The sequence below is a fragment of the Calypte anna genome, chromosome 8, assembly GCF_003957555.1.
Source record: "Calypte anna isolate BGI_N300 chromosome 8, bCalAnn1_v1.p, whole genome shotgun sequence".
Classification (NCBI taxonomy): domain Eukaryota; kingdom Metazoa; phylum Chordata; class Aves; order Apodiformes; family Trochilidae; genus Calypte; species Calypte anna.
Window position 1 is genome coordinate 28,698,003 of NC_044254.1, and position 27,190 is coordinate 28,725,192.

Genomic DNA, 27,190 nt, shown 5'->3' on the forward strand with positions numbered 1-27,190 from the left:
CTGGTGGATGTTGGGAAGAAAATGGTTACCCACACAACCCTTCAGGATTGCCAGGGAATGAATAAAACATCTAGGTACTGCAGCCTCTTTTCCTCTGATGTCAAAATGTACCTTCCCCAGAACAAGGTGTTATCATTAACATGCTAAATTACACTTCAGTTCTCCATCCTTTTTCCTTCCTTTTTTCTTTCCTTATTAATCATGGTGACAGCTGTAGGAACTTCCCATTGAAAACCTTTTCTCTCCCCATCAATATTATCTTTTTCAAAACTGAGAAGGGCTGCTAAAAAAGGTTTCCCCCAAAATATCCAATTTTTAGCAAGTCTCATAGTTTGAAAAAGTATCTGTCACTCAGGTAGTGAGCCTCATTCTTTCTCCTTTGCCTCTTCTTTGATATAAGTCTAAAAGAGTCCTACTTTTCAGGAGAAGTGTTAAGAAACAGGGGCAAGTAGGAATCTTGCCTATCCAACTGGAAGGATACATTTCAGCATTCAAGTCAAAACCAGGTAGTAATTTCTGATTTCCTAGCATAATTATTCACAATAAACTAATTGGAAGAACTCACTGCTGGCAGAATTAAGCACATGAACTGTAAAACCCCACTGCATGGTGTTCAAAGGCACTCTGTGACGAGGGAATCACACAACGAATGACAATTACAGGCACTGGAAATATCACACCTGGATCATCCGGATCTCAACTGACTTCACACAATCAAACCACTCCACCCAAGGAGCAACTCCTAAATGACAGAGCTTCATACAATACCTGTTTAAAGAAGTTTGTCACTGTCAGAGTAGCTGGTCTAAAACTGGTTAAATTGCAAGCCTCATCCCCACTTGTGGTTCTCTCTAACGAACGCCTCCCGACAATACTGGAATTCCGCCTCTCCGACCACGAGCCTTTACGTTCTTCAAGAAATAAAAAAAAATATAAAAGAAGAAAAACAATTGTCCAAAAGCCTACTTTGATTCCCAACAAGATTTTCTACACGAGAAGATAGCTGCTGCTTTTGGAAAATATGCAATAAGTGTGATAGAAGAGGTGGTTATGCTAAGACAATCACACTCCCGAGCCATCAGGAGGCTGTGAAGCACAGCTGAGTACTTCTGCTCCTCTCACAGCAACCTCACCCCACTGCCTTGCTGCTATTATAAAAGTCTTCATCATGTGGAGATTTATGTATTTCTCTTGCTTTGAAAGATGATGAAGTTGGCAGTTTTGGGGATGCTGAAGAGCAGTTTCAGATGAGCTGTGTGGTTCGCAAAGATTAATCCACTCCTTTGGAAAATGTTCATCAGCCTGTAACGTGCTCTCAGTGTTAGAAGCCTGGTTTTAAATAATGTAACAGATGGTTTGCTTGTAAAATCCTTGAAAGATAAATCCATTTGTTATCATGGACTTTTCTGTTTTATTTCAACCATGACCCAAGACTATCAGAAGGCTTGGGGGCAGGAGGAGTAAAATGACAGAAGGAGCAATGGCAGATACAGGGCATGAATCAAGACTTCAGTAAACTTTGGAGTTGTTCACCTTCCCTCACGTAGGTGTCAGATACTTTACCTCCTGTGCCAACTTCTACTTCTGTGGAATCTCTTTCCAAACTTCCAGCACTGCTCACAATGTTCATTAAATGAATGGCTGTCCAGGCAAAAGGCATTCGATACTTGCCCAGTCTCTGGCAAAACTGCTCTGCCTGGCCTTTCAGTTTTTCCAACTTCTCCTTATTCTGTGAGGAAAACATTCAATCCATTAAATTAAATTTAGATTCATTAGATGAAAAGAGGAATAGGAACAAAGGTCCATTTAGCAAAACCAGAAAGCAATGACAGTATCTTTTTTAATTTGCTATTTTAAGCTTCAATAGCACCTTCTAGAGGAAGGATCTCTAAGTGCCAGACAATGAGACTTGTGCTTCACTTAAGTGCCACCAGGCCAACAGAACCAGTCACAGGACAGCAGAGCAGCTGCCTTCATGCTCTTCACCCTCCTGAAACAACCTCTGAAATCCCAGTGAGCTCATCTGCCCCTTTCCAGAAAAGCTGAATTTTACCCTACAAAATCTGGAATGGCTTTTACAAATGAAATTTTAGGCAACGGGTGCTCAGATCATCTGGAGTTGCATGGGAACTGAAAACATTCCTGAAATAAGCAGTTATCACACTCATTTAATTGAGGGGAAAAAAGGAACAAGAGTGAACTTTTCCATAATTCTGCATATTTTGGGGGCAATTTTTTGCTTTAGGAAGGTTGTTGCCAACAGGCCTTTACCAAGTCCCCAGCAGGGGGTTGTGTAACAACAGAGAGCAAATTCTTCTAATTCAGGACATATTTATGCACCTTGGTGGGAAGGACACCTTGAGTAATTAATTACCTTTTCACCTCCTTTCCCAAGCATCCTGCAAATCAAGCTCCAAAAACTCACTTAGGCACATGAAAACTTCCTGATCACAGGAAATGCAGGGAGATTTTAAATTTTTTTAATACCCGAGGTGAAAGATACTCCTTTTTCATATTGTATATAAAGACAGAGATAGAACAAAAAAAGAGCTAACTTCTTCAGCTAAAAATATTAAAACTTTAGGATGGGAAAATGCTGCTGGTTTTGACCAAAACAAAAATGAAAAAGCAGAATGGAAAACCTCTTAATCACAGGCTTTTTTTTCCTTCATTTGGTCCTCAATATTACACTTGAATTTTCACTTGGCTCAACCCAATTGTACATTAAATTGGGAGCCATTTCAGAGGCTCAGAAGCACTCTTTCATATGCCAAATACACACAGTTTCCTTTTCAAGCTCTCAAGTACATCCTACAAATGGGAGCTGTAAAATAACATCTCCTGTTAACGTGGTTCACCCATTTTCTAACACTTCTAGAAGAAGGCAGAGGTATTGGGATGGGGTTAAACTGCAAAAGCAATAGAAAACCTGAAATTTTACAGCAAATTCCCACCAAAAGCCTTCACTTGACCCAGCTACAAGCACACAGCTGGTCCTTTGGGACAGGGAAAGACAGATGACTGAGCCTGATGGTAACCACATGGCTCCCCTGTCAGCTGCAAAAACCTTTAATGCTCTGCCCCAATAAGGCAGCAAGTTTCTAAAGGCCAAAGAAGAGTCAAAGATCCTTGAATTTGACTACATTCTTAATTAAAAACTAATTCTTGATTACAAGTGGATCCTTTTCACAACAGAAGACAATTGATGGCTGTTAAGTTCAAGGCAAAAGAAAATAATGCATGTTTAATTTTTAATTACAAAATGCCTTAAAGCACTTGTAGCCAAATTTAATCAAAGCATCACACAAACTCTTACCTTTGCTGCATCAGATTCTTTAAATATCATGTAAGGCTCTGCACACTCCCCAATATCTCCCTGCTGTAACACTTTTTCCAGCTGAGGAGGGAAAATGAACCATTTTAAGGACACGTATCCGGCAGGGATTGTTAAATTAAACAAACACTAGAAAGCAAAAACATTCTAAAGCTTGATTTCCATTTGTGAGCCAGGGAACAAGCACTGCATTAGAGTTGTTAGAGCCATTAAGCTCCCAGATCTCCAGCTATAACTGAATCAAACATGTAAAATATAGGTTCAAGGGGAACATATACCACTTCACTTTGGTTTGATCTGTTCTGGAGACACTTTCAGCTACTTTTTAAGGTCTGACAGACAGTTTAAACTGTCTCCAGCCTCACCATTTTCAGAACTCTGCCCTGATTTCTCTTCTCCATATTGAGGACCTATTGCAGCAGCACAAAAAGGTGACTCAGGAGCACTCAGCTACAAGAAGCACTATTTTAAAAGTGTGTTTTAAAATCCAATAATGAAACAGTCAAATCATTTAAATCACCCAAAGACTAGATGTTTGCTTCTGAAAGTGGTTTCTCAGTGAAAATTCACCCAATAAGGCATGATATGCACCTGCTTTATTTATCCTGACTACATCCTTTTCATCATCAAATTAAAAAAAAAAAGAAAAATAAATCACCTGAGCCACCAGCTCCTCTTGGATCACTGGTTTTACAAGCACTAATGTGCAGGTACAAGCTCTTTTGGACAGGACCTCATCTCATAAATATGGGGTTCTCACTTCCTTTTATCTTGTAAAAATCAGAAGAGTGAATACAGGCAGAACAAGATTTTGAAAAGGAATTCAGAAAACAATACCAAAAATTGAAAATAAATATGGCAAACATCAGTCAGCAGGGTTCTCAACACAGCACTTTGCCACTCTGGCCTCTGCCTGAGAGCTGAAAGCATGTACTGAACTCCCCTTTTTAATACAGCATAATTTTTATGCAGAGACCAGCCAAAAAATCTGATTCAAATAATCTCAACTAGAACCATTCATGTGCTGGTTGAATCAAATGAAAAAAAGTACCTTTTCTCTTTGTATACTTTATTTCAAGAGTGGCCCATGAGGCATTTTATTCCAGTTACGGATCTCAGCCTGTTAGCAATCTCAGTTCTTAAAGACATTTGAAAATCAGGCTTAAGAGCAAGTAAAATTTTTAAAATGAGACTTAGATTAATATGTATTTTTAAATCATTCACTTAAGTGCCACCTACAGGAGTCAGCACATTATTTCATATGAAAACCAAGGTCAAGCCCCAGAAAGCTGCTCTATACCATGCAAAACTTTGTGCTCTTTTCACTTTTTTAATAATACAAGAATACACATCTCCACTGAACTGTTCCTGTTACAAAGGAACTTAATGGACTAAGTGAAATGAAACATTCATCTGAAATTAAACATCACTCTCTGCTGCCAGAGATTTTGAGAATTCTGATCTTCTAATGTAAATAAGAGGCAATTAGTCAGCCAGACTTGTTTATGTTTTACTTTAAAGAGAAAACAACAGGCAACAATTACTTGACTTCCTGTGGCATTTCTTACCTTTATTACCAGAAGGACATCTTGAGAGGGGTAAGTGATAGAAAAGATGGCAGATCTGGCCAGTGTGGATATAGCAGCAGGGGGCACATGTGGACGAAGCATTCCCTTCATTTGTTCAGAGTTTAAGTCAAAGTAGAAATTTTCTGAAATCTAAGGGAGAAGTTGGGTGGATTCCTGCATTAGTTAATACTTCTTATTTTTGATAAACTCTTCATAAGCACAGTGCCTCCTCTATGTATAAAAAGAAAAACAAAAAGGTCTTTTTTTTTTAAGAAATCAAGGCAGGAGATTGGGAAAGGAGAAAGGAAATGGAGCAAACAATACCACTACCTATAAAATCTCCAGCTCCTGTAAGGTGTATAGCTCCATCACAGGACTAAGAATTACAATTTCCATCTCCATTGAAAATATCAAAGTATCAAAATAGAAAATTATCTTTTAGATCATTCACAGAAAAAAGAGCATCTTTAAAGAGAAGACAAGCAAGCTTTCCATGTCAAGACACCAAATCAGATTATACCCAGGCTTCAGAGCCACCAGGAATGTGAGCTGGTTATCAACACCAGAGGTCAGTAAAGAACTTGCAACGGTAGAGAAAAAAATTATGGAGTAATGAGATGATAAAATTGGCTTATGAAATGTGATTTAAATATTAAACAAAGTTCACATAATATTCCACATACTCTCATCTACATGACTTAAAACTCAATGCATTAAATTCAAGTCCTAAAGAGATGAATGTCAAAATGCATATTTTTAACATTTTTCTCTCTACTATTGCTAATATCTTCAATTAGGAAAACTAAGAGACTCTTCAAATATTAAACACAGAACATAAATAGAGGAATAAATGTATTTTGCATTTCCTGTAACTTAGATCTTGAAGGTTCCTTGGTTTTGTTTTGATTTTAGCAATTTTAGCATGTATGACTTTGTTGTGCATTATTAAAATGTTCCTGGGAGACACACCATGCTGAATCACCAAAAGGAGATTAGGAAAGTCATAAAAACTTAATCCAAATAAAAGGTTTCAGTTACTTAAGTTCTCTCTGGGGAAGAGACTTTTCAAAGCCAAGATTGGACAATATACAGATATATATATACTGATTCCAGGCACTCCTATATTAAATAATATTTTTAGAAAACTGGTTTTACTTCAACTGTTTTACTGAGTAGAAGAACACCACACAAGATGGCTCATGAAATGCCTTCATCATTCTTCCAGCCATGAGTGTGTCACTGCCTTCACAAAGGTTTGCTTCCAGAATTAATTCCTCTTTCTAATGTCATTACTTTTACTCATTACATTGTCATTACATTACTCTTTTTAACACAAATTACTTCAGTAATTACAAACCTACCTTTTTTTTTTCTTTAACATCGTACAAAGCCAAACTTGCAAAAATGGGCTCAATTTCTATTTCAAATCTTGAAAGAAAGACAGAAACACATAAAATCAGTGGACTTGTATTTTCTGAGAAAAAATAACCATACCCCTCCTCTCCAAATTCCTCCTGGGCTGACCACAATAAAGGCAAAATGTCAGGAACACCAACTTAAGGGATTTCTCCAGCTGAATAGGGATCTTGCTCCACAGTTTTCCTCCCATTCCTGTCCTGCTTCACCCCTGGACAGGCATTGCTGCTCCCTGGACCTCCTTCAAAAATCCATTTCAATGCATTGACCCAACAGAAAGGTGGGGATTAGGGCCACGGGACATAAAGCATAATTCCAGAAATGCTTTTATCTTCCCCAACTGTTGTTTAAAAGCTAAGTAAAGCAACCTAATAGCTTCCTTGAAGGGAGAGGAATTATTAATTGGGACAGCTGGACCACTTAGCTCCTCTGATTACCTCCAGAAGCTGCCCTGGGAGCTAATTCACCACCCTGACCCTGTTAATGCAGCCACAGGGCCAACTGCTCCTCTGAGTTCCAGCAGGAAGCTCCTTCCTATGGGAAGTCAGGGACAGCTCTTTTGGCAATTTCAACATATGATTTCTGTCAGATAACACCAGTATCTCATAAACTCTCAGAAAGGTGTCAATTTTTCAGAGTATCTTACCAAGTATTTAACTAAACCACTTCCAGCAAATCACTAATCTACCAAAAAATAAACCCTTATTGCTGAAGCACCTGGGAAGTTAAAGAAACTAAAAAACATTCAAAACCTGTCCTACACCCAAGTGAGCAGGGGCTGAAGTGCCATTCTCCTCCTGCATGAAATAACTGAATACCCCTGGGCACCCATCCCTTGCCCAGAGCCCTCAGCTTTTCAGCCCAGAACTCTTTCTGCCAACAAGGAGCACAACCTGCAGGACTGCATCACCAAACAGGTATTTTCTCTCATTTTGCCAGAGAGGTGAGATTATGCTGAAAATGTTCCTGCTCATTACCCCCAGCCTTCTTGCTGGGGAAGAGAGATTGTGCACTTCTTTTTGTGCCCCTAAGCTAGCAGGATCTTGGATGTTTGCTACTGCAGCTGTAAGTACAGTTTCAGAGATTACAAACAAGAATGTACTTGGGCAGATTTGCTACAAATTTACAGTCAGCAAGAGATGCTTAAATAGCAGAAATCATTAATTTCCAGTATCTAATTTATTTATGCTAAAGACACCATTCTTTGCAGAGAAAGCTCCACTGCTACTGCATATTATGTTGTTCCAGTTCATAAAAGGCTGCAAAATCAGTTCATCTCTATGGCTATATTAGGTCCTGGAGCACTCTCTGAGCAGGAGATATGTCCCACACATATATCTCAGTTATGAGCCACAATGTAGTCTAACTGGAGCTCTCTAATAAGAAGGGTTGACCTAACTGAGGACACAGAAGATGAATACAGCAGTGTGGAAAATCAGTTTTGTACTTTATTTCTCCAAGGGAATAACAGTAAAATTTTACCTTGTGTTATTAGAGAAGAGTTATAGGCAATGAACCAGCTGCAGGTAACCCTATATTCAGGAGCTCCACTTCATTAAACTTGTTTAACAGGTTTCTATTCCTCCAGTTAATGCTTGCTAAGTATATAAAGTCTTCACTCTTAAAGGGACACAGTCAAGGTTGCTGAGCCTAAACTTCAGCAAATCTTTGGTTATCTCATGTTTTCAGGCTTGAGCATTTTTAAATTTTGGGGTTTTTTGGTTTTTTTCCCCTTAGCTACAGACTGCCTGAAAAGTGATGCGGGGCAAAACCAAGAAAGGTGAACACTTTCTATATCACACAGCTATAGGAAGTCTTGAAGATAAAACTACCTGATGTCTATATCCTTTATAGAAGTAACCATTAAGCCTAAAACCAACCAACCAATGCTACATCCCTTCAAGGGCAATCCACAAGGCAGCTGAGAACATTCCAGATGCACCTGGGTACAACATCAGACTGAAACTGTCAGTTTCTGTCAAGCAGCTGCCTGTTGGAGTGATACTTACTTAAGGGACAAACACTTCACCAGGAGTCTTTGGCCAAAGTGTTCTTTGGGTACTTCAGGGACACTGAGTCGTTCTATAGGCTCCTCCTGAAATTTGTCACAGGAACAGCAACTTAGAGACATGACACTTGTAAAAATCACCAACACCATTATGAAGCAAACATATGTATCACTTATTTTTTTCTCAGACACTTAGCACCAATTTAATCTGAGGCTTACCAGCATGCTGCATTCAGCAGCAGCTATAAATATGCTAAATTAAATCCCTTTCATGTTTCTTTGTTATAGGGGATTGCATAACCACAAAGGGAAACCAATCTTCAGAAAGAAATACCTATGGCAAGAAAAAAATGCCAAGAAACATGCGACCCACAAATAACTAAGCTTTGCATGGATGTTAAACACAGGTGATCTTAAATACTTTAAATGAGGACAGTCAGACACAGGAATGGTCTCCCAAGGGAAGGGGTGGATTCCCACACTTTGGAAAGCTTAAGTCTCAGCTCAGTGGGGTGCTGGGACATCTCATATAAACAATAATATTAGAAGGGTGGGACCAGATGATCCTCGAGGTCCCTTCCAAGCTGCCATTCTGTGATTCCATGAAAGCTGTGGCAAACTGAGAATTTTCACATTCCCTACACAGTTCACCTTTTTAAGTCTCACCCACATGCCTCTAAAAATACCTCATCTGGTGCTGGGTGTAGTGCAAAAAGCTCCTTATGCCTGCTGGACTTCCTCTGATCTTCATTGTGGTGGTCAATCTCCTCGTTCGGGGTTCGGTCCAGGAGGTTGGGGAGAAGGGCATCTGGGAGGGAGTTCTTCAGATCAAAGATGCTGCAGGCCCAGCTGCCCCGGGGGGTGTCGTCAATCGACATCGAGCGCCGCTTAAGGTCATCCTGAGAGTCAACAAATGAAAAGCAACTGACACCAGGGAGAGGGGACTGTGCTTCCCAAATGCAGCCATAAATCAGGTTTTATGTAGCCAAGGTGGGAAAGGTACATTACTTGTTCATCCTGGTAGCTGTTGCCATCTGGAGATTCATCGGACTCAAAGACCTGCTTGGGGAGCCCCTTTTGCCTCTCCTTCTGTTTGTCTAAGGTGTTGGGATTAAATCCAGTTCCCAGCTTGTGATATCTGAAAACAAAATATTTCAAATGGATTCTTAGCATCCCTGTTGACCCCAAAGCCAGAAGGAGAATTACAGAACAAACCCAGTATTATCAGTGTGGGTCCACTTGAGGCATAAACTGCTCTCTGCAAACAGAATTTCCAGTCATCCTCCACTATAGCTGGGTAATAATCCAACACCCAGTATTCCAGTACTACAATGTGACTCTGTTCAACTGTAAAGCAACCCTGGGTGATGTCAAAAGAAGTATTATCAGTGGCCAGTGAAGGTCATCATCAAATGTGTGATTGTGATGCCAAGCTTAAAAGAGGCCAAGAACACAGGGATGGAGAGCCAGTGGTTCTGCTGGAGTTTGAACTGACTTGGAGCAGGTGGTACTGATACCTTTCAAACCAAAACACCAGCTTCAGGTAGGACTGCTGGAAGTACAGAAGTCCTCAGCACCTCTGGAAAACATGGGACTTTCTGACCCCAGCTAAAAAGAGCAGTTTCCTAGAGTATCTTTACAAGCAGAATCAGGTCCCTCAGAGCTTTCCAGGGTGTAAAATCATGTGCCATCAAACACTCTGCCTGCTGTTGCTGGCAAGATCAGATCTCTTGGACTAATAAATTTTTGGATACCAACTGGCACTATGTCTACATTTCCCTTTCCACACACACATGGCCAGTGCCACAGCCTTCTCACAATGTGCCCTCACTCAGCAGTGCTGGGGTCACATCTAGGATTCACTGTTCTCATCCTGCCCTTTTACTGAAGTTACCACTAAAGGATGCATAGACATGTGAAAACCATGGATGTGCTCACAGTGAATGATGAAAGGGAAGAGAAAATGGAGGAAAGAGTTTTCCTCTATAGGTTACAATTCCTGAGATCTGTATAAGCCTCACCTGGATGCCTGTATTTTACTTCCAGTCCCACCCACAAACATGAATTCATTCTCAACTGGACCACCACCAGTTTAGCATAAAGAAATTACACCACAAAGTTAAAATAAGAATGTGCTATTGTTTTTTTCCAGGCCAGTGAAGAAAACTTATTTACCTTTTCCAATAGCATTAATCAGTGAATGGGTGGATTTGTCTGTGCCCAAGAACATTTTGGTTACTAAGAACTGTAGGCAGAGACTGAAATAAGGATTATTGCCCCTGGGGTGGGGAAGACAGAAGAATGGCACATCAGACCTGTCTGCTTCTAAATCTAAAAGAGCTGAATTTTGTGCCCCCAGAGCTAGCCAAAGCACTTGTTGCCATCCATTGGGATGGATTAATAGAAAGCTGTTACCACCTTTACTTGAAAAACAATTCAATCCTCCCCAGCCACACTTTCGGGCTCTTCCCTGCTCCAGTAGTAACCTTCTGTTTCTACTCTAATCCAGTGCCATGATTTTATCCAAGTAAAAACTGTTATAAATGTTTATGGAAGTGCTTTTCCCCCTCTGAAGGGGCAAGAAAGCCTTTGGCTGCAGTTCAACAATCACTCAGCACACCTTCAGCCCACTCAGGCATTGATGGTTTTAGCTTCATGCCTTCCCTGACACAGAATGCAACCTGCAACTGATCTGCACAGGACATAAAGCTCCACAGCCTCCAACCAAACCTCCAGAGTGCAGGAATCACAGCCAGGTATTCCAGTTACCAGTGAAAGCTGCTGAGAAACCAAGTGGTGTGCTGGCTGGGTCACATTATTCAAGCCTACTGCATCCTGCATCTTCCAGATTCTGCCCACAAAGGCTGGGAGTTAATAAAAACTCTCTCTCTCTCTCTGGGTTCTTTCTGGGTGGGTTGGTTTTTGGTGGTTTTTTTTGGTATGAGATAACAAAACACATTTTTATTAGGTCATCTTAGGACTGCAAAGCATATCTTTGCCATGCCCTGAAGTGGTTCTCAGGACAACATTAAACCAGTGAATTGTAGCAACTGCCACAAGGGCAGAGCTGTAGCTGTAGTCAAGTCATTTATAGGTGATGCACATCACATGGATCACTGACTCCTTGACAGTAGCTCTTGAAGTCATCAGACTCTCAATCATTCAAGAGTGTATGTTGCAAGTCAAGGTAGTTCCAGCTAATTTACATAAAATAATGCATACACATTCTCTAAACTGTTAACTCGTTAGACAGATGTGAGAGTTCAAACATTAACAGCTAGTTGTTTAAATGATGTACTTTCTCAAAGTCTCTTTGGGAACAAATTAAAGCTGCACAGGGCATCTTATCTATTAGGTGGTTGTGACTGCACATAAATCTGACATTGTTACAAGTCTGGATGCAAGATCTCTCTAAAAAAAGAACTAAAAATGTATGGAACAAACAAAAAACCAAACACTGAAAGTAATTTTACTTGTCTGCATTCCCTAATTTCTCTTCCATTTTAAAGGAGCAACTGTTGACTAAAATGGCCTACATTTCCAGAAATGCCCCAAGGGGGTTGGATGTCTGAGATCTGATTTTCAAAACACAAAGCATCAGTTCAGCTAAATACAAAGCATCAGTTCAGCTGAGCTGGGCAACTAGTAGCCAGGACAATAATTTTTGAGCCTCCTCATACCAGCAAGCCATCCTGCACAAATTTAAATATGAAACCAAGCTGAGAGACACCACAGGGGAACTCACTTTCTGTTCACAATCACCCAGTCTTCTGTGTAGCTTCTTACACAGTCCCTCACGTGAGGATCCATCTCACTGTTAAAACAGAATAAAATAAAAACACATTCAAAATCACAGACATGAGAATGACTTCTTAGTCATTATATATAATATTATATGTGTGTATATAGAGAGTACATAAATATATACTGCCCCTTCACAGAATCACAGAATTATCAGAGCTGGAAGGGACCTCTTGGGATCATCCAGTCCAACTCTCCCACTAAAGCAGGATCACCCAGAGCACATCACACAGGACCCATCCAGGGTGGGGGTTGAGTATCTCCAGAGAAGGGGACTCCACACCCTCCCTGGGCAGTCTGTGCCACTGCCCTGCCACCCTCATAGTCAAGAGTTGCCCCTCATCCTGTCACTGGGAGCTACTGAGAAGAGTCAGGCTCCATCTTCCTTGCACCCACCCTTTAGATACTTATAGACATTAACAAGATCTCCCCTCAGCCTTCCCCAGGCTCAAGAGTCCCAGCTCTCTCAGCCTTTCCTCATCAGGGAGATGCTCCAATCCCCCACTCATCTCTGTTGCCCTCCACTGGACTCTCTCGTGTGAATCTCTCTCTGAATTCTCAGTGAATCTTCTCTCTCTTTTGAACTGGGGAGCCCAGAACTGGATGCAGTATTCCAGGGCAGAGGCAAGGGGCAGAATGACCTCCCTCAATCTACTGCCCACATTCCTTTATGCAACCCAGGATTCCATTGGCCTTCCTGGCAGCAAGACCACTTAGGTCTGTATTTACTTTCAGGCATCTACAGACAAAATTTCCAGGCCTCAGCCTTGCAGAGATGCCCAAATCCAGAAGAATGAATTCCCTGGGGCGAGGTGTCACCCTGTCACCTCCTACCTCTCTTCAGGCACAGCTGACACAAGTGTCCTGCATTCTCTGGGGGTGTACACCACCTCGATGTCATCGGGAGGAAACTCAAACAAGTCCCTCAGGGGCCCAGACTCCACTGGGATGGGGTGTGTGTTCAGGTATTCCTCCAAATCAACCGGCTCCACGGCTTCTGTAAGCGGGACCTGGGAAAAGAGGAAGCAATGGAAGGGTCTTAAACCCAGGGGAAAGAGAAAAGAGCAATCACATGCACATTTTCTGCTTTGGTTTTTAAACCAGCTCTTCTGCCTGGTTGAGGAAACTTGATCTACTATCAGACAATAGTTAAATTAAATAACCTTAGCTATTACACATCCCAAAGCTGGTTTCATGTCTTATCTGATACTCCTCTGGCTATTTCTGTGATACATACCATCACCATCTAAAAAAATATAAGTAAGAAAAAAGGATTGTCATGTATTTTTCAAGAAATCTCTTAGTTTGCACTTTAAAAAAATATTAGTTTGTTTGCCATGTGTAAGTCTTTGGATTTGTTTTTACCATGCTCTGATCAGAAAGGGAACCTTCACCCAGATCCAAGCTGCAAGAACCCTTCCAACCCTCAGGCACAGCCCCCAGAGAGGAATCCAGAGCAAGGGCTGATTTACCAGGAACTCAGGCACAGAGCTTTAAAGACCAACATTATTTTGAATTACACCACTTCTCTCAGTGTTTGTTAGCCACAGGTACAAGTTTAACCACCTCTTCTGCCTGGCATTAGGACCTTTGGTGCCATGATGACTCTACCCATGCCAGGACACTGCTCTTTAATAAAATGGATGCCTAAAAAGCATCTTTCCTGGGCACAAATCTTGCACCCAAAGCACAAGGAATGACTGAACAAACACAAGTGCAGAAAAGCAGTGGATTTCACTGGCAGTCCTGATCTCACCCTACTGAAAAAAAAAAAAAAATTGCATAAACTGGATATATACTCACATTGCATAACTGTGTATTTTTACATACATATATGATATAAATATGTATATTCTGATATGAGATCATTATGCTGTACATAAGTCTGTACATAAACATAGATGTTAAGAAAATTAAATACTAAAAACAAGTTCTGAGGAATCTGTCTCTACAGCAACTGGCAGAATTTCCTAGAATTCCCTGGCACATCCCAGTGAGGCTGAGTGGTTTAATGAGAGTCACAAAAACACATCAAAATTCAGCAGATTTTCTCTACTACTTCCTGTCATCCACATGGTTTCTGTGGGACAGGGAACCATCCTGGAGCTTGTCTTTTGGAGACAACCTCCTAAGGTTGGAGGTGACATTAAAAAACACTTCCTAAAGTTTTATTTGTGCTTCTCAAAAAATTGCTATGCCAATCCCAAATGCCAGGTTTTTTCAACTTTGACTGCCAAAAAGTTCTGCAATGAATCAAATCACCTTTTTATTCAAGGAATAAGACTTGGCTAACACAGAGAACACTGACAGAATCTCTCTCCTAATGCAGCCAACTTCAATGAACACTGCAACTTCATTAAAATACAGAAGGCAAATTCTTCAGCAGAAAAATGACATGACTGCCATGAAGCCAGGTGAGTTGGGCCAGATGACTTTATGCCAGGTAAGAATCTGATCCACCAAGAAAAAAAAAAGAAAGAAAAAAAAGATGTCTAGAAACCCAGTATTTAGTTCTGCAACTCAGGTGGAAAATAACAATTTCTGTGTAAAGAAACAAAAGAAATGCACCATCTTAGCTCTGACCTTATAATCTTTTTTCCACTTCTCATCCTGAACTCTTGAACTTAAAGAAAGTGATTTGGGGAACTTTCTAAAATCCAAACCAGATACTTTTAACTGTTTTAATCACTGCAAACTCGTGATGAGCAGTATTGTTGTTGTTGCTCTTTCCCACATCACAGTGAATGTGCCATCACCTCACATGATCTGTTTCTGCCATACAGACAGACCACCTCCATTAGGCACTGACAAAACCTACAGCAGTGAAGTGTGACAGTTTAGTACTGAGGAATTGCAAAAAGTGCATATTTGGGGTTTTTTCAGAAGAGCTGCTGCATAATACTACTGCTGCACTGCATGTGTATAATCCTTTCCCCTGATGAACCCCAAACTCAAACAAGAATCCAGAAATGGAGACTCATTGCAAATGAAGATAAAAATAACAAAATCCCTGAACAAAAGCTGAGGATGTGCTGGGAAAAGGCCTTCCCTTAGGTCTTCCCATGGCCAGCCCAGAGCCTCATCCAAATGGCAGCACAGATCTGTGCTGCACACTGAGAACATCCTCACTGCAAGAAGGCCAGAGGGTTAAAGCAACCTCCCTCAGAGGGTGACTTAAAGCTGCTTGACTGACCTTATTTTTAAGCTCCAATGTTTTAAGACTTACTTTTACACCTCCTGCTGACCTTCCTTCCACACCAGCAGCTCCAAAGCTGAGGCACCTTCCAGTGCATTTGCTCAGAAAAGCTGAGCTGACCATGTAAGAGCTGTGTTTCAACCCACATGAAGTCATTTATCTGTGCATCTCCTCAGGTTAACCAAGAGCATCTTGCCCTTCATTCTTTCTGATCTAATTCCTTCATCCAGATTATTAGAAAATTAAAACAGACAAGAAAAAAAAAAAAAAAAGTAAAATGCAGAGTAGAAAAGTAAAATGCAGGACTAGGCAGACCCAGAGAAAGAGTGCTACTGCTCCAAGCCCATCATGTTTCCCCATTCTTGCCATTTTACATCTCAAATTTCACTTGTCCAGCAAAAGCTTTCTAATGTGTTGGGCAAAAGATGAATGAACTGGCTGTGCCAGTAAAACCCTCATCCCAAATGGTGGGTGGTGCTTTTGGGACTACCTAACACCCAGCTCTGTGCTCTGGAGGTTTTCAAGCCCTTTGTACACCTTAGGATTAGGCCTGAGGTTGCACTCCACAATTTTCCAGTTTGTTTCTTCAGATAACTATTGTACCATGAAGATGTAAACAAACATAAAAGTCAAACCCAGAAGCCTGTATTAGACTCACCATCTGTGCAGTCAGAAATACTGTCTGGCACCTGAGTAAACAGGCCAAACATAAATTCATGGTTATGAAGAGGAACTACTTCGTGTCAGGCTATTGGCAGGTAAAAGGCAAGCACATTATTTTAAGCTTCAGATATTTGTGGGGGAAGAAGTGATGAAGGAGGAGGACGAAATAAGGATGAACAAATGCACCAAAAGGAAAATGAACCCGAGTGGTGTCCCTGTGTCTGAACTGAACCACAAGAACTCCTCTCCTGGCTCTCACTGATGATCCCTTAACTTCTGTCCTGTTTTATACTTCTTCTGAAGTTATGGGTGAGACCAAGAGTAGACACAGCACATGAGGGGCTATTCCTGTGTTATTTGCCCAAAGCATCAGTCACCTGCAATTGTCCTGTGAAGCCCTCAGAAGGAACACAGATGCAGATCAAGTCCAGGTTCACCCCACCTCACCATCCCAGCCCCACTGCTGGCTGAGCAGCACAACCTGCTCTAACATTCTCACCACCAAGTGTCCTGGCCCAGTTTACCACCTGGTGGCACCAGGAAAAAAAATAATGAGGCATCCAACAACTGATTCCCCTGGTCAATCAGGATTGGGATACTTTGTTAGTTTAGAGAAGTTTTCCCCTTATCCTTCTGCACCACTCTGACACACAGCTGATCTCCAGATTGACACAAGAATACCAAGTCCCACTTTCAGCTGAGCATTTAAAGGGTTTGAAACCTGCTCCAGCTGAAATAGGTAAAGAGCTGAGGAGCTGTAAAGCTGCTTCTCCCAGAGCCCTGCCTGCTGGCAGGCTACAGACAGCAATCTTCAATGCAACCTCCATCCATCTTCCAGGAAAGAGGCCTTTCCAGTTCCTCCTGACAGCTCCAAGGATATGCCAGTAGGTGCCTCCTCCATGAAGCACAGTTGGTTTTTCTTTGTCAGACTTCCAAAGGCACAGGGACAATTTCAATCAAGCATGCAGTCCAGCTAATAAACCTAACAGGGTGATACTGGGGCATCACTGTAAGAAATCACTGAAAAGGTGTCCCTTTCTTCCAGTCAGAGTTTATTAAGGGCCTCTGGAAAGAATTGTCCTCCTTTGGGAACAGGAGCCTAGTGTAGTGTAGCCTAGGGAATAGTCTAAATTAATGGGAAATACAAACCAAAAATACACAAAGGAAAACCTACTCCCAAAGCCCTGATTACTGCTCTTTTAAAACACACTCCTGGATTTTGAGCAGCCTGTGATTACAGATCAAAGTTTAGATAACCTTTCAGGCAATTCCTTAACACCAGTCTCTATCCCAGCATCAGACACTGCCACCTCACTCAGAAAAAACACCATTCTGCTGCTATTAAAATAAATAGGACTACCCAGAGAGAAAGGGGCTGCTGGGTATGAGTAAGAGGGGCATAACCTGCTCCCTGCCAACATAAACACCAACTACAACATTCTGATAAACTGAAAGTATTGAAGAAATCAAACAACACTCCCTTTTTTTTTTTTTCCAGACTTCCACACCCAATTACCCCAAATCAAACACATCACTTGCAAGTAACATTCTGCCTATGTCCTTAACCTGATGGCAGACACATGCTCTGCCAGCTCAACTAAGACACCAGCCTGATTGATTTGGCTTCCATAAACTATTTGTAACACACAGGTTCCACAGGTGCATCTGTGTTGTTGCAGTTATGGCCCTCAGAAGTTGCATTTGGAAACCCTATTTCAAAGGTTTACAGCTCTCCTGCACCAGGGACAGTCAGGCTTTCCTCTTTAAGGCTGTGTTATTCTTCACTGTTATATCCCCTTAAAAGCTTGAAAATAAAATTTCGTTTCCCATCGACTTTGTCCTTCTCTGGATGGCAAACATTGTATTTTGCTGTAGTTTTAGTGCCCTGCTACCCAAAACATGTCCCTGTCCTATTTATGTCCTTCTTTTGAGCACCTACCTGTATCATCATCAGTTATAGAACCATCTGCCCAAATCTGGAGCCTCTGCTCAGGAGCATGGTGTAACTCCATGGAGGGTAACACAAACCCTCATTTATTTTAGCCAAGCATCTCACCCAAGGACTCCAGAAGCAAAGGGCTCCCATGGATAAAGGGCTAACACTGCCCACAGCTTTGGAGCCCCCAGCACAGGGAAGATCCAGATGTGTTGGAGAGGGGACACAGAAGGGCCACAAAGCTGATCAGAGGGCCGGAGCTGCTCTGCTATGAAGAGAGGTGGAGAGAGTTGGAGTTATTCAGCCTGGAGAAAAGAAGGCTCTGGGGAGACCTTACAGAGGTGTTCAGTAGATGAAGGGGGCTACAGGAAAGCTGGGGAGGGGCTTTTCACCAGAGAAAGTGACAGGACAAGGGGTGATGGTTTTAAACTGAAAGATTTAGGTTAGGAAGAAGTTCTTCACTATGAGGGTAGTAAGACACTGGAATAGGTTGCCCAGGGAGGCTGCTGATGCCCCTTCCCAGGAAATATTTAAATCCAGGTTGGATGAAGCCTTCTGCAACCTGGGCTGGTGGGAGGTGTCCCTGTCCATGCTGGGGGTTGGATCTTGATGATCTTTAATGTCCCTCTCAACCCAAACCATGATTCTATGGAGGGAAAGCTACACTCAGGGCACCATGCTGCAAAGCTGATGGCTTATTCCACCCAACCAAGGGAGCAAAAATAAAATACAAAAGGTAGATTTGTATTGGACTTGCTCTGCTGTGGCATTCCTGGAAGCAGATGGCTGCAGCCAGCTCCCTCCAGTGCAGAGCAGACCCCTCTGGTGAGCAGGACTTCCCACAGGTCCCAGTGACCAGGGCTTTGCTGACTGGTGGTGTTGGGTGTGTAAAACTGCTCAGGAAACCTGCAGAGGGGAAGGAGATTCCAAAGGCAGCAGGGATGCCTCCCTAACAAAGGCAACGAGGATGCTTGCCAGAGATGCACTTTTCCATCATGCTCAAAAAATGACCAAAGGGTAAGCATTTAATTAGCATGCCATTTAATTAGCACTCATTACATGCCCTTGCCTGAAAAGTCTACCCTTCCAGTTTGCTGCCTTATTGAACCAATTACACCTACACCAGTACCTGAAGACTAAAGGTCTGCTCTCCTGGGCACTGTGCAGGAGGTCAGTAAGGGATTACAACAGCAACCAGGGCAGAAAAAAGGTGATAATTATTATCTCCAGCTCACAGATACTGAAGCAGTCCTGTGTACAACACTGCTGTGTGCTCTGCCATCCACAGGCATTCTGCAATTTGCCTGAAAGACTTAAACCTCTCCTTTTCCTATACAAAGAGAGGGATATTTCTAAATCCTCTTCCAGAAGTTTGTTGCCTAACCCACACGTGTTGTCCAGAGCAACACAAGCTGTGTCTTGGGACATGCTCTGAGCAACAGACTGATCCCAGCTATGACTTTGCAGGCTCTTCCAGCCTGCTTGTGTCAGCACAGCCATGACAAGCACCCTGTCCCTCACACTTCCCTCTCCCTCCTCACCTCTGCCCTCCCAAGATGCTTAATCTCACTGGGAGCCACAATGGCATTTGAAATGGTGATGATGTGGTGGCTTGGCAGGATGCATCTGGTAGAACAGGAATTTGAACCCAAGTTGCTCGTGGCCCAATCCAAGACCAATTTTTTCCTGTATCTAAAATGAGATGCACAACACCCCCCCCCCAGGGGCAGGGACCCAGGCTGTGAGGATCACAGTGCAATTTGGGGCCCTGTCAAAATGACAATGGCAAAGACTGGAGGTTTATACCTTCTGCCTCCCATGTGGGAGTAAGATTCCTTGCAAGAATATAATAAGGGACCTTGAAAAATTAACCTTGCAGAGCTCCTCATCACAGGGAGGATCCTGACTACTATTTTTACTTGGCAGCCAGGCACTTCTTCAAAATGAGGGTGCTATTTCTTGCCAATTTTGAAAGTAGGACAAAGTTCCCTCCTAACTTCAATACCCCCTTAAATATTATGCCATTTATAATGTGTTAAAACTGTAACAGATTGCTCCAAAGCTTCAAATTCTAAATTAATACCAACTTCCCACCCACTGCCTCCCTGGGCAAAAATCTTAGAAGGACAGAAGAAGCAGATTAACATTTCAAAGCTGAGCCCCAGCCTTCCCTTAGCTATCTGCTAGGTCTCCAGGGCAAACAGTCACTTCCCCTGTTGAGCATTCAGGAATGCAGATGGTCTGTTCTCCTGGTGGCAAAATCCTGTCACCCTTAAAGGGATATTGGTATCTCAGGAGTCAAATCTGATGTAGGGGGTTCTCAGGGCACATCTGAAAATGTAGGAAATGTAACAAGCTAAGAGAAGATAATAAAAACAAAACTGTTGCCTCTTTTTAGCAAATGTATGTCTTTAAACCATTACCTTCCTGAGCTTGCCTGCAAATTTTAAGTGTGAACTACAGGCCATAGTCACTCCTGCAGGTTTTGAAACGTGAGCAGTGCAGTATTAACCACTGACAATCCCCAAGTATTAAAAACCATGTTTTGCTTGCATAAATTATCTCTTCTTTGGCTTTAAACACTTACTCCAAAAACAGCCATCACTGGATCCAAATGCTAAGAACCACAGCCTCACTCATTGAATAATGCCATGACTGCATTTCAGAAACCCCATACCCCTAATTTCCTATGACTGATGAGCACAGAGAACTCCCAAGTTTCATTTGCTGGTTTAATTTATAATACATGGAAATATTCAAACAAACCAAGGAGATTCCTTGGCAATCTCTGCTTTTCATCAACCACAAACAGCTACCAACCCTCAGCCAGATGAGGTCACCTCCCCAGCCATAAAGTGCAATCATTACCTCCACATACATGCCTACTCCCTCTGGAATGCAGTTCTGTATCTCCTGCCTCACTCTAACTCTTATTACCTCTTCTGCCTGATGTTTTTAAAAGGTGTAATTAGTAGAGAGAACGGTTGATAAAACTGCATTTCAAATTGCAAATGTGCCTCAGAAATTTCTGTCAGCATTCTCTGCTAAGACAAAAACTCTTTCAGAAATAGCCTGAAGCCTCAGTTTTTAAGGGGTGAGAATATTTAGTATCAAGTTTTGGACTCCTTTTTACACACAAGACCAATGATCTGTGTGTGTGTCAAATTCATGTAATGTCAGAATGCTTGAAATGGAAAAAGCCTCTAATGAAAGGCAATATTTAAATACACCTACCTAGAGAGGGATCCTAAATAAAGTAGTAACAGCCAGCCACAAAACCAGGGAGATGCTTTAGGTAGAAATATTGCTAGGTTATTTGCTATTATAACTGGCTGCTAATGTAAGAAGACATTTGGGCATAGAAATATTAATACTGATCAGAGATTAATTAGTTATCTGGGAATACTAAAGCAATTTCTCACCAAACCCAGAAAGACCAGAAAAAAACAGGAAGAATTCTGCCTCTGAGGATGGGTAAGAAGACAGACAGTATCTTTTTGATGAGTAAGAATCATGTAATTTCACCAAGAGCCAGTATTTCAAGGACACAATAACTCTGATATAGAAAAAGTGAGTACTGAGATTGATCTGAAAGATCTCATGAACTCCCCCAAAAGTGAGAGTGCAGAGACCAAGACAGTGAAAACATCAAAGCTTCATTGTTAGGAAACTAAAAACCTAAACAGCTTGACCAGAGACTGCAGAAAAATCACAGTCTTCCCACTTTTGGCAGAAACACTACAGCAGATCAGCAGGGATGGGTCCCTCCAGATCTTCAGGGTTCACAGAGGCAAAGCACAGTGGCTTTGAACTGTAGCAACCACCAACCTGCATGCTCCCCTGAGCAGAAAATACCTGGCACAGCCACTCAGCTGTCAGTGGGCAATTTATCCTGGGTATGGATACAGCAGGAGACACACCAAGGCGCCAGAGCTGGAGTTGCCATGCTCAGGAGCAGCACCAGAGGACAGCTGAAGTGGTTTATGTACATGCCTAGGTGAAAAATGTTTCACACATCCACAGGGAGCAAAGCTTCACCTAACAAACCAACCCAAGCTCAGGGCACATGCAGTGCAAAACCAGGCACATCCACCCAACCCTCCTCAGGCCCCTTGCTGGGACCCTGGCAATATTATTAGGGTGAAAGACTCCAAGCACCCCACAGGGGCTTCCACTGAGAGTTTGGCCATTGCAATTTGAATCCAACGTTAAGAACTTTTTGCAGTTTTGGGCATTAGTAACATTGCCACTAAACTTGCTTTGGTTTTGCATTTTCTTCTTGAAAAATGTGTCACAACTCACTTAAACAAAGAGCAGGATTTGATGGCATTTTTAGATTGAGTATTTAGTAATGGGCCTGTTATGGATGCCTTGTTGCAGTAGTTACTTGGTATAGTACCATTTAGATAAGACCAGTTGTCTCTGGTAACATAGAGACTGTTCAGGTTACTGCAGATAAGTGGGACTCAGCAACCTCTCTGTGGATATCAGACTCACCAACTTAACATAAAAAATGCTCCCAACCTCTAGAACAGGCTTCCCTGCTGCTGGCAGAAATAGGATGGAGCTAAATTGACTAAAGCAAGTGCCTGCACTAGAGCAGATTTAACTGTGACCCAATCCCTGCTGGGAGGAGGCAGGGAAGAGGATGTGGATGCCTCTCCCATCCTCCCTTGTCTGATGAGGAGAGCGTTCAGCAAGGCAGGGCAAAACCTCCAGGAAATGCATTTAATGGGAGTCACTATTAAGCCTTAGTCAGCTCTGAGTGAGGTGAAGACTTGGCTTATTTTCCTTTTCATTTTCCTGATTCTGGTGATAAAATTGCTGTTCCAAACACCCTTTTCCATGCCACACAGGGCTGTGGTTGTGTTTTCCTTTGCAGTGTTTTCCATTCATTTGCACAAATTACCTTTTCTTCTTCTAAATGATGCTAAAATAAACAATGAAAATATACAAAGGAACCTATATTCTCTTACTGGATTCATTAGATACAATCTCTGAATACACAACCAAAGTCTGACACTCAATAAATCTGAGTCAAAGCTTCAATTAGCCCAGATAATGCCCATCAACCCAGCAGTGCTTTATAGAGCCAAGCAAATGTCAGCACCTTTATTTTACATGGAGAAAATGGAGCACTTTGAGCAGATATGGTCAGATCACATCATATCCAAGAATCCAGACCCCTTTTTTCCAGACTCCTATAAAAGTGTTAGTCCTCATACTAACATTCATCTTTGCCATAAGGCACACTGACAGGCAGGGGACGTTACCCCTAATCCTTTGGAAACAGCTGTGATTGTTCTAGAAAACAACTGAGCATACATTAATTCTGCTTATTTGCAAGCTTTTTGTGAAAAGCTGCTCTTCTGATTGAAATATACCTCTAAAGGGTAAAAAAAAAAAAGAAAACTGAGAAGATGCTCTTAGAAAAAACAGTATCCAAGTTTTAGACAATAACCCAAAACATTTCAGCAACTACCTTTGGCACTTGAAAGTGAAGTATTCAGAAATCCAAGATTTCATAAGCCTTCACCTAATTTGAAAAATACAAATGCCATTAATCAACAAAAGCTGCTGGATGTAGAACAAGACACAGAAACAGCTGGGCTGTAAATAAAATGAGGTCCAGACACCTAGTGATTATTTTCTGTCCTTTGGTAATATCACCTGCCCTCATAAAAGGACAGCACACACAGGGAAAAAAAAAAACAGCCTACTTGTCTATTTGCAGAAACAAACCAAAACTCTGCTCTTCCTACACCAAGGCAGTGTAACAGGCAGCCATTCAACTGCAAACAGAGGCTCAGAGAAAAATCAGGGTGGCTTCAGCAGCAACTCATGGTCTGACAATCCACCTCCAGGGAAAACTGCTGCAGAAACCTGGAGAGGAATCAGGAATCTGCCAGGCTGCAGTGTGCAGAAAGGAGGGATCCAACAGAGGGTGAGCAGGTAGAGTTAATGAGCATCATAGCACAAGGAGTTGCTCAACAGAAGAAATAAACTTGGAAAGAAAAGAAAGTGGTTAGTCATGGGGGATTATAATAGCCCATAGTAAACAGGCCTGTTCATCAAACAAACAAAGCAAATGCCCCATACCCTGGGGAATTTTTTGAAAGGAAGGGCAAGCTCTTCACTGCCAGTGCATTCAGTCAGGGACTTTAGTGGTGAGAAGCTACAGCTCCCAGGAGTGAATACCAAAGCACACAAACCAGAACACCAACAGCAAGGTGCAAACACACACTCAATTCAGCAGTGGATTTAGAGGCTTGTAAAAGTGAATTCAAAAAATAAAATCTCCTTCAACTAACTCTAAGACCTTGCCAGCTCCTATTACTCAGTAACAAATTATCAGTGCCTTCTGTTCTGGATTTCAAAAATAAAAAGCTCAGTGGTGCAAGGGCTGCACCCTGCAAGGAGTCCCTGTTCAGCTCCTTGGGTTTTACAGGAAAAGACTCCAAAGGCTTTGGACCTGCATCTGTGGTTTAAAGAATCTGCAATTAGAATCAGCTGCTCCTAAAGTGGCAGAAGGGTGGAGGCTGATAATAACAAACCACAAGCTCCTGTACAGTCACTTGAAATCAGTGTCTTCTCTCAGCTCTACCAGATACTGAATTAGAAACAGTTGTGGCAGCATTGTGATTGCTGCTCATGAAGCAAAGGGAAGGAGAACTGCTAAAATTCAGCTGAAGGGTATTTTGCATTTGGCCTGGGTTCAACCACATGCATGCAGGTCAGTTGAGTGTGGGAAGTCCCTGCACTGGCCTCAGTCAACACGAAACAAAAGGCCCAACAACCAAGCAGTGCTGCAGGCCCTTCATTCACATCAGCACCACAAAAATGCCTGTGATAACTCTCAGGTGAATTACCATATGGAGCTACTGCTGGCAACTCTCAACAGAGACTCAGTGCTGACCTTATCTGGATCATAACTCCCACAGGGAGTGCTCAACACGATGAGCAAGATGCACTGGGCAGGAGATACCACGTCTGCATTATCAGCAGAAGCCCTCCAGCTCCATGCTGCACACTCACCAGGTAACTTGCTGCCACTGTAGAGATACATGGCTCAAGCACATGGCATTATTAAAATATCCATACATTTTAACATAAATTACCTATTTAAACCCACACTATGCACCCCACTCCAGGCTTCCAAACCAGTCGGGCTACACAAAACTGCCACAAAGATTCAGGGCTTTCTATTTCTTCTCTGTAAAAGGGGAGTGACACACAAACTTCTGAACTTCTCTAAAATAAACAGCTATTTCAGCTTCACAGCAGTAATGTTTTCTCTCTGCATAATGTTTGTTATCAAACCAGGACAGGAAGGCACAACAGATTCTGAAAGATGCCTAGGGGAGAGAAATTAACCCAAAATTCACTACAAGTGAACCTCTCTCATATTATGCAGCCTCAGGATATAGACTCATGACTTAACCAAATCTATTTTTCCTGCAGACTATCTCCTACAAACTATCACTCCACGTTAATCATGCTTCTGAGGAACATCTCTGCTCAGCACAGAATTTGATATGACAAACTAGGAGCATATCACATCAACCATCAAGCAATGCAGTTTGACAGGAAAGGCTCAGAGCCTGGTTCTATGTAGCATGACCTTTTCCAGGATTTTTATAGATTTTTGCATATATTTACTAGAAAACAAAACAGCAACAGGATAATGAGAGATATAAGAGCTGGAGACAAGGCTGACAATACTGCAGCCAACAAATCTGACCCTGCATAAAGAATTACAAGTGCAGATTGGCAGGATGGAAGCTCTGAGCATGCAGAATGGTTCTTTGATGACTGTAGAATGGAAAAACATTAGAAATAGGGAGAAAAAGTGGAAGAGACAATTCAGAGTGAAAGAAAGTGATAGAAAGAAAAACAGTTTTCAAAAGTATGTTTGACTGAGGAACAGCTTGAAGAGATTCACAGAAGAGATGGTGCTTTATGAAAGCAATGGGGAGCAGAAAATCAATTTGGCCAAGGTGAAACCACATGTGAGACAAGTGAGGTGTGGAAGCTCGTGGGATGGGCATCCAATGGGGCCTTCAAAAGCAGGTGTCTTCCTCAGCTTTCCATTGCTGCAGGGAGCTGGATTCCATGTCCCCGAGTGCTCCATCCAGTGTACATTGCCAGCAACCAGGGTCCCTCCCTGTTGCCTAATGCTGGATTATGCAAAAACCCATAGAGAAGTGCCAAGTCAGGGCTTTGCATTATCATCCCACACTCCAACAGAGATGGCTGTGATAGAGCATCAGCCCTGGACACCCCACTCTCATTAACACCTCCTCCTTCATGCTCCCTCACCAATTAAAACTCCTGATAAAGCCACCCTTGTGGTCTCCTTGTACTCACACAGCTGGTGCAGAGGGAGAGGACAAGAATTCCATCCCTTCTCAATCCCAAGTGACTCTGGCACAGCTGGATCTCCTTAAAGATGAACTTTCAGCCTGCAGTAAAGTCATACCTCTAAGCTAGGGGTCAACTTAAGTCTTGGAGATCCCTTGTGTGGTGACACGAGCTCCAAGGATACATTTGTGCTCTGGATGAGAAAGTTTTAACTTGTTTCTTGGGAAACAAAGCACCACACGAACTGCAAAAACTCTACAGGATTCTACTCCAAAACAAGAGAAGAACTCTTGTAACCTCAGAACACTTGTACAGACCATTAAATTCAGGGCACACTTCCAGTACTGCCTGACCTAATCAACCTTCTTAGAAGAAAACAAGATGCTATGATATTTGGGTTTTTTAATTGATTGCTGCAAAAGAAACTGCTGTGAACCCAAAACAACAACCCAAATCAAAAGATTTGCACTTCCAAAAACAGATTTCCAGCCTGAAAAAGTCTGCTGAACTCTTGAAAACTTTACTACCACAGTGAATACATTTTGAAGATTACTGGTAGGCCATGCAAGAAAAGCTGACTTCAGAAAGGGTGAGCCTGACAACATGGCCTACATTTCAGCTCCTCTTGAAGTGGACTGTGAACTTTTAAGTAAACACACATCCCTGAGGAATAACCACATTCACCTTTCACAACAACATCTAAAATACCTCTGAAGAACACATGAGCCACTGTGGTGCCACTATCACGAGTGACAAGAGACACAAGAAAACAGCCTTCCATGCCCCAAGCATTACTTACAGTTGTGTGATGAGAGACACTGCCTCCAATATTGAGGTTTTTGAGAAGCTGGGGAGACCCTCCATACTGCCCCGAGATCTGCTTCCTGACTTCTGCAGCCACGGTTCT

At 42.1% G+C, this 27,190-nt stretch overlaps 1 protein-coding gene across 7 annotated transcripts in view; it reads right to left on the reverse strand.

Moving 5' to 3' along the window:
* The window catches only part of DOCK7 (dedicator of cytokinesis 7), a 97,793-nt gene that overhangs the window by 60,946 nt on the left and 9,657 nt on the right, over positions 1-27,190 (reverse strand). For all 7 annotated transcript variants that reach the window (XM_030455721.1, XM_030455728.1, XM_030455727.1 and 4 more), the window contains exons 2-12: positions 27,083-27,188; positions 12,962-13,137; positions 12,072-12,140; positions 9,335-9,464; positions 9,013-9,225; positions 8,328-8,413; positions 6,264-6,330; positions 4,903-5,052; positions 3,317-3,397; positions 1,564-1,729; positions 769-911 (exon numbers count right to left, since the gene is read on the reverse strand). In XM_030455721.1, coding sequence (XP_030311581.1) covers positions 769-911; positions 1,564-1,729; positions 3,317-3,397; positions 4,903-5,052; positions 6,264-6,330; positions 8,328-8,413; positions 9,013-9,225; positions 9,335-9,464; positions 12,072-12,140; positions 12,962-13,137; positions 27,083-27,188 — 1,387 coding nt within the window. The remainder of the gene's footprint in view (positions 1-768; positions 912-1,563; positions 1,730-3,316; positions 3,398-4,902; positions 5,053-6,263; positions 6,331-8,327; positions 8,414-9,012; positions 9,226-9,334; positions 9,465-12,071; positions 12,141-12,961; positions 13,138-27,082; positions 27,189-27,190) is intronic.